This window comes from Lynx rufus, unplaced genomic scaffold, assembly GCF_022079265.1.
Source record: "Lynx rufus isolate CCGP_SWC_20201006 ecotype Redwood Valley unplaced genomic scaffold, mLynRuf1.p SCAF_1, whole genome shotgun sequence".
Classification (NCBI taxonomy): domain Eukaryota; kingdom Metazoa; phylum Chordata; class Mammalia; order Carnivora; family Felidae; genus Lynx; species Lynx rufus.
The window spans coordinates 173,901,590-173,908,938 of NW_025814823.1; the positions used below are offsets into that span (position 1 = coordinate 173,901,590).

Genomic DNA, 7,349 nt, shown 5'->3' on the forward strand with positions numbered 1-7,349 from the left:
GATGACCCTCATCCACCCAAGTCCCATAAGCCCAAAGTCTGGGGGACACAGTGGTGAATGGTCTCAGCTGCGTCCCCATTCAGGGACTCGAGGTCTAAGCAGGGACCTAGAGGTATAAACGACACATAACGTGTGTCTGGCTAGGGGAAGAAGAAGAGGCCATAGGAACTCCAAGGAAGCTAGTGGACAAAGAAAGCTCACTGGAGGAGGAGGTGTTTGAACGGGGGCCTGAAGGTTTAATGAGAGCCAGGCAAGAAGGTGTGCAGAGGCTGAGATGCGAGAGACTGTGAAGCCATGGATAAGCCCAGAGAGGTCGTGGTGCATGTGTGTGTGTTTGTACGCACTGTGGGGAAGTGCATACTGAAAGATAAAGCTTAGTGGGTTAGTAACTACACAGGGGCTTGGAAGCACATTATAGAATTGGACTCAACCCTAAAAGTAATAGGGAGTCACTAAGGTTTCTTTTTTTCCCCCATTTTTAAAAAGAGTGATATGTGCACACATAACCAAAATTTCATGAATCACAAAGGGGCATAGCAAAGAAAGAAAGAAAAGAAAGAAAGAAAGAAAGAAAGAAAGAAAGAAAGAAAGAAAGAGGAAGAAAGAAAGAAAGAAAAGAAAAAAAGAAAGAAAGAAAGAAAGAAAGAGAAAGAAAGAAAGAAAGAAAAGGAAAGAAGGAAAGAAAGAAAAGAAAAAAAGAGTCTCTTCCACCTCTGGATCCCTGGTCTCACTTCCCAGAGGCAATTGCTACTAAATTTCATGGGTTTCCTTCCAGAAATTTTCTTTTTATAAATAAACCCATATATGTGTATCTGACCCTTTTTGTATCTGCATGCATGGGGTCCCACTAGCCAGGCTGTCCCTGGATTTTTTCACTTAATTTATCTTGGGCATCCTTCCTCATCACTCCGTACACTCTGACAGCTGTGGGGGCTCCGTGTGGCTGTCTCACATTTCATGAATTAGCTTCTTGGTTTTCTTCTCGTCACCAACCGTGTTCTCTTGCACCCTCGGTGCACCACCGATCCTTCCTCATGACCATGCCTGGAGGTGGGCTTGCTGACCTAAATGCCAAGTGCACTGTAAACTTTGATGGGAATTGACAAATATCTTTCCAAAAAGATTACAACCAGTTTACTTTCCCAGCAAGAACAAAGACGGGTTGGAGCCAATGAGCGGCATAGTTGGACCAACCTATCAGAAAGATCATTCAGTCCTTCGTTTAACAAATATTCATAGGGAGCTACTTGCTTACTCTATGCCAATCATTGTTCTCAACCCTGAGGTTATATCCATAAACATGACAACGTTCCCATCCTCCTGGAGCTGACATTCTAATGGGAGAGACAAACCACAAGTAATAAACAACTGTATGTAATATGTCAGATGGTGACAGGTACTATGAAGAAAACTGAGCAAGACAAGGGCGATGGAGAGTGCCACAGTGCTGGGGACTATGGGTCAGGGAAGGTCCCAGGAAGGCGACCATGAAGATATTGGGAGAGAAGCCCTTCCAGGCAGAGGAAACAGCCAGTGCAAAAGCCCCAGGACAGCAGGTGTCCAACGATCAGCAAGGCAGCCGGTGTGGCTGAAGCAGCATAATTGAAAGTAGTAGGGGGGCGCCTGGGTGGCTCAGTCGGTTGAGCATCCAACTCTTCATTTTGGCTCAGGTCATGATCTCACGGTTTCGTGAGTTTGGGCCCCACATCGGGGTCTGTGCTGGCAGCTCGGAGCTTGCTTGGAATTCTCTTTCTCTCTTCTTCTTCTTTCTCTGCCCCACCCTCACTCATGCTGGCTCTGTCCTCTCAAAATAAATAAAAATTTTTAAAAATTAAGAAAAAAAAAAAGTAGTAGGAGACAAGGCCAAGATCAGTGATGGGGCCAGAAGATGCAGGGACATGTAAGGAGTTTACTTTTACTTCACACAGGATGGGGAGACACTACATGGTTCTGAGCAGAAGAGGGATGATCTGCCTTGGATCTTGCTAAGATCCCTCCAGCTGCTGTGTTGAGAATGAACTGTTCGGAGCAAAGGAAAAAGCCAGGATAATCCAGGTGGGAGATAGTGTGAGTTTAGCTCAGGAGATATTCTGGATATATCCTGAAGGGAGATCCATTATGTTTTGCTGATGGATGGGATGTGGGGTGTGTGAGAAAAGTCAAGGGTCTAGGGCTTTTGACCCGAGCATTAGTGAGGTGGCTTTGGGAAAGATGTCAGGCAGAGCAGGTTTGGGGGGAACCCAGTGCCCTGCTCACTCTGGCTGCGGATATGTAGTGGGATGGAGTTGCTCACAGATCCAGCTGCCTGCCAGATCCTCTCCCTGGATGTCCCCCAGACACCACACGCTCAGCTTGTCTAAAACACAACTCTGTTTTCCCCCAGATCTCCTGCCTCACACACACACACCCACCCTGGCCAGAATCCTGAGGGTCGCCCTTACTGTCACCTCCTACAGCTGGCTGGCTCTTGTCAGTTTTCCCCAAGATTGCTCAATTCTGCCAACTCTCTATCCCTGGGACCTTTACTGTACCAGCTCTCATCTAGATTATTGCAGAGAAGGGCTGGGTGGAATGAATGAAGAATTGGAAGGATGAGAGATTAAAGAATGATTGGCTAACCCCTCTCCTCCAGCCTCCACCCCAGAGCAGTCTTTGAAAGCACACATTTCAGACTATGTCCCTCAACGACAAACCATTCACGTCTCCCCAGGGCCTACACAGACCCAAACTGGTGGGCTACAGACGTGTTTTGTTTGACCCACATAGTGTTGTTTTTCTTTTTTAACCTTGAATTAGGGTATTTTACGTTAAACTTCTGGATTTCCTGCTGCTCACTGATACTACCAGGATGTACTTCTCCAAAGCAGTCCTTGGCTGGTGGAGTAGTGGCCCCCACTTCAGACAGGGCATGCACTCTCTGGTTTGTCCCTTTCCCCACCATTTCCTATTGTTTTCTATCCAGCCTGCTCCCCTCACTTAAATTACCTGCCTGGCCCCTATGGCATCAGAGTTTGTGACTCACGGTCTGGAAGACAAAAGCGTAACTTCTAGGTAGCATGCTGCACGGGGTGGGCTGACGAGGTAGATGAAGGGTGCATGCTGCATGGGTGATGGTACATAAGCTGAAAAGTTAGTTGCAAAGGGCCTTGAATGCCATTTTGAGAAGTCAGACCTTTATCCAGAGGGCCACTGGGAGCAGAGAAGCAGGGGAGTGATATGGTGGGACAGGAGTGGACCAGATGGGGGCAGAGAACCCAGAGGAGGCCCAGCTGCTAGAAGACAGGTGGGAAGGAGAATATAGAGACTCCTCCCCACTAGGTCGTCCTGAGTCTGAGTCTGTTTTCTCTGTGTTTCAGAACCAGATAGCAGCCTGGGGCACAGGTATGGTCACGAGGGCAGTTGGGCAGTGCTGAAGACCCAGCCTGGCTCCAGCTTCTTTGAAAGAACTCCAGCCCCCCAGCACCTCAGCCCACAGCCCTCTGCTGCCCACAGGATGGGAGCCTGGGGGCTGGGAACCCAGCCATGAGGGACTCCTGCCCCTCCCAGCAAAAGGCCAGCCCTGCACTCCTGAGGCACACCCCTACCCAAAGCCCAGGCATGGACTCTAGACACAGCAGCCCCATTGGGGCTGGGGAAGGGGCCTCCTGTTCTGAGGGCCCTGGCAGGAGCTTGGCCTGCCCCTCCCTGACCTGCATCCCTCCCCAAGAGGCAGCCACCAAGGAGACATTGGGGGCACATGGAGCCTTGATCTCAGGGACACAAGAAACCACCTTCTCTGGGAAGCCAGACCCTGTGTCCTCAGTGAACACTGATCTCTCATCTTTGGAGAATAGAAATCCTGTGTTTTTAGAGAAGATGGAATCCAAGTCTTCAAAGCAGGCAGATTCCACTTCCATGGGAGAGGAAGATGCTGGGCCCTTGAGAAAGGCAGAATCCGTGTTTATAGTAAAAACAGAGCCTGCAGTCTTGGGAAAAGGGGATTCTGTGGCTCCTAGAAGGAAGGATCCTGTGACCCCAAGAAAGGAGGATCCTGGATCCTTGGGAAAGGTAGATCCTGTGTGTTCTGACAAGGTGGATACAGTGTCCCCAGGGAAGGAGGATCCTGTATCTGCTACCAAAGTGGATCCTGAGTTCCCAAGAAAGGAGGAGCCCAGGTATTCAGGAAAAGAGCTTCCTGTGGCCTCAAGAGAGGTGGCTTCTGCATCTGTGAGAAAGGCAGATCTTGTGTCCTTGAGAAAGAAAGACCCTGGGCCCTCAAGAAAGATGGATCCTGTGTCCTTGCTAAACACAGATGCTGCATCTTCAGAAAAGACAGATCCTGGGTCTTTGGGAACACTGACTCCAGGGTCATCAGGCAAAACTGAGCCTGTATCCCCTGGAATAGTAGCTCTGGGGTCCTCAGGAAGGATGGATCCTACTCGCTTGGGGATGACAGATCCTGCATCTATGGGAAATACAGAAATTGTGTCCCCCACAAAAGAGGACCCTCAGTTCCTGGGGAAGGTGGATCCTGCCTCCTCAGGAAAGGAAGATTCCATGTCGACGAGAGTGATAAAAACTATGTCTGCTGGGCAGATGGGTCCTGTATTTTCAGGAAAGATGGAACCCACATCTTTGAAAAATATGGATCCTGTGTCTTCAGGCAGGGTGGGACCGGTTTCTTTGGGGAAGGTGGAGCCTGTGTCCTCAGGAAAGCCAGAGCCCTTGTCTCCCGGGCAGGCAGAGCCAATGTCCATGGGAAAGACAGAGACCGTATCATCACAAAAGGAGGACCCAGTATCCTCCACAAAGGTGGACGCCATTTCTCTGGGAAATACAAAAACAGCATCTTCTGGAAAAGTGAACCCTGAATCGAAAGGAAGAATAGACCCAGTGCCCTCAGGTCCAGAGACTCCCAAATTCGTGGGGACAGCAGGACTCTCATCCTCTGTAAAAGGCGAGGCAGTGACTGGGGGGGAAGCAGATCCACTGTCCTCAGAGAAGGCAGGTCCTATGGCCTCTGGAATGGTGGGTCCCACAGCCTCAGGGAAGGCTGATCCCCTGGCCTTGGGCAAGGCAGACACTGTGAACAGAGGGAAGGCAGAAACTATTCCCCCTGGGGAACTGGACTCTGTGTCTTCAGGAAAAGTGGACCCCATGACTCTAGAAAAAACTGTCCTGGCATCCTTGGGAAAAGCAGAAACTGTGCCAGAGGAAAAGGTGGATCCCCGGGCCTCGGGGAAGGCAGAACCCAAGTCTGAGGGCAAAGCAGAAACAAAGCCCCTTGGGCAGGAGGGCCCTGCGGAAGAAGCAGAGGCTGCATCTCTGCAGAAGGAAAAGCCACTGGCTTTGGAGAAAGGGGAGCCAGAATCCTCAGGAAAAGCAGACCCTATTGCCTCTGGGAAAGTGGAGCCTGCGGTCCTGGGGAAGGCCAACGCTCCAAGCAAAGCAGAGCCCTCATCCTCCGGGAAGTTGGGCTCCCTGCCTCTGGAGAAGGCGGAGGCCTCCTCTTCCAGGCAGTCAGATGGCAAACCCTGCGGCCCAGGCGCTTCTCCCGCGGGTGCCGGTAGCGGCGGAGGCCTCCTGGAGCCAGCGCCAGCGCCCAGCACAGCGGTCTCCAGCCCAGGCCAGAAAGACCCGACGGTCGCTGGGACCGAGAGAAGCCCCGGCCCAGAGGCCGCAGGGCCCCCGGTGGGGCCACGGACTCGCGACAACTTCACTAAGGCGCCGTCGTGGGAGGCCAGCGCCCCGCCGCCGCGCGAGGACGCGGGCACGCAGGCGGGCGCACAGGCCTGCGTGTCGGTGGCCGTGAGCCCCATGTCTCCGCAGGACGGCGCGGGCGGCCCGGCCTTCAGCTTCCAGGCGGCGCCTCGCGCGCCCAGCCCCGCGCCCAGGCCGCCCTCGCGCCGGGACGCGGGCCTGCAGGTGTCGCTGGGCGCCGCCGAGACGCGCTCGGTGGCCACCGGGCCCATGACGCCGCAGGCAGCCGCGCCGCCTGCCGCGCCGCCCGCCTTCCCCGAAGTGCGGGTGCGGCCCGGCTCCGCACTGGCAGCCGCCGTGGCGCCCCAGGAGGCGGCCGAGCCCGTGCGCGACGTGAGCTGGGACGAAAAGGGCATGACGTGGGAGGTGTACGGCGCCTCCATGGAGGTGGAGGTGCTGGGCATGGCCATCCAGAAGCATCTGGAGCGACAGATCGAGGAGCACGGCCGCCAAGGGGCGCCCGCACCGCCGCCCGCCGCCCGTCCGGGCCCCGGCCGTGCGGGCTCCGTGCGCGCCGCGCCCCCAGAGGGTCCCGCCAAGCGCCCGCCTGGCCTCTTCCGCGCGCTGCTGCAGAGTGTGCGCCGCCCGCGGTGCTGCTCCCGAGCCGGACCCACGGCCGAGTGATCTCCTCCCCTTTCGTACGCCCGGGTTTCCAACCTTTTCAGGTTCCCTTCTTGACCCCGAGCTCCTAGAAGGGATCCCTTAGACGGGCGGGAGGCCCACGAGGGGTGGGCAGCCTCTAGGGCCTTCTCATCCTTTTCTTTCCAGCCTCCTCCCCCGCCAGCCACACAAATGAACCCTCGCTACCCAGCCCCCTCGTGGTCATGAGACCACGAACCCAGCCCTGACACCCACCCTCCTGTCCCCTTACAGCTCTCAGCTCCACTCCATCCGGGTCACGCTGGGTGACCTCGGGGCCCTGCTCAGCAGGCCCAGCCCTGAGAGCTGAGGCAGGCTCCTGAGATGTCCAGATTGGTAGGCCGAAGTCATCAGTGGCCGCCCGGTCCCCAGAACAGGAGAGACTGTACAAAAGCTCCAAGTGTGCAAGGATTGGTGTGTGAGATCCCTGAGTGTGCAAGGCTCCAAATGTGAGGCCCCTGGAAGAGCGTGAGTGTGTGTCCATGCAGTGGGCTGGCCCCCATGGCCCCGGGCATGTCTTGCATGCTGGTAGTCATCCCCAATTCCTGTCTCCCTCTCACCTGGCCCCATCCCCAGCCCTATCTCCACCCTCACTGGACACTTGTTCACAATTCCTGACAGGGGGAAGGCAGCTGCAGGGGTGCCCCTGGGGGGGGGCACAGTTCTAAGAGTCTCAGAAAGGTCAGAGGCTCTCAGACAGGTCTGGGAATCACAGACAGAAGCTCGTGGAAGGTCTTGGGTCCCAGGCAGCCTGACAGCTGGTCTTGGGTATTGGGGGCAGGACGGAGAGCTCATTCTACAACCCCAGTTGTCCTCTCAAGGCTGCCCTCTCCCACCCCTCGTCCCCCCTGTGCTGTGAGCCCCACGAATCCCTTGTGATCACTCAATACCCGTTTTCCCCCACCCCTCCAGCCACAGTTTTTGGCTACAAACTGTCACAATATACATTGGTAATAAAAATTTCCCCCAGC

The 7,349-nt window shown here is 54.8% G+C and overlaps 1 protein-coding gene across 1 annotated transcript; it reads left to right on the top strand.

Annotated features, from left to right (window-relative positions):
* Positions 1–3,383: 3,383 nt before the first annotated feature.
* Positions 3,384–7,339, top strand: GPRIN1 (G protein regulated inducer of neurite outgrowth 1). The gene has a single exon (XM_047072779.1). The coding sequence runs from the start codon at positions 3,523–3,525 to the stop codon at positions 6,361–6,363; it is 2,841 nt and encodes a 946-aa protein (XP_046928735.1). The 5' UTR covers positions 3,384–3,522; the 3' UTR covers positions 6,364–7,339.
* The last annotated feature ends 10 nt before the right edge of the window (positions 7,340–7,349 follow it).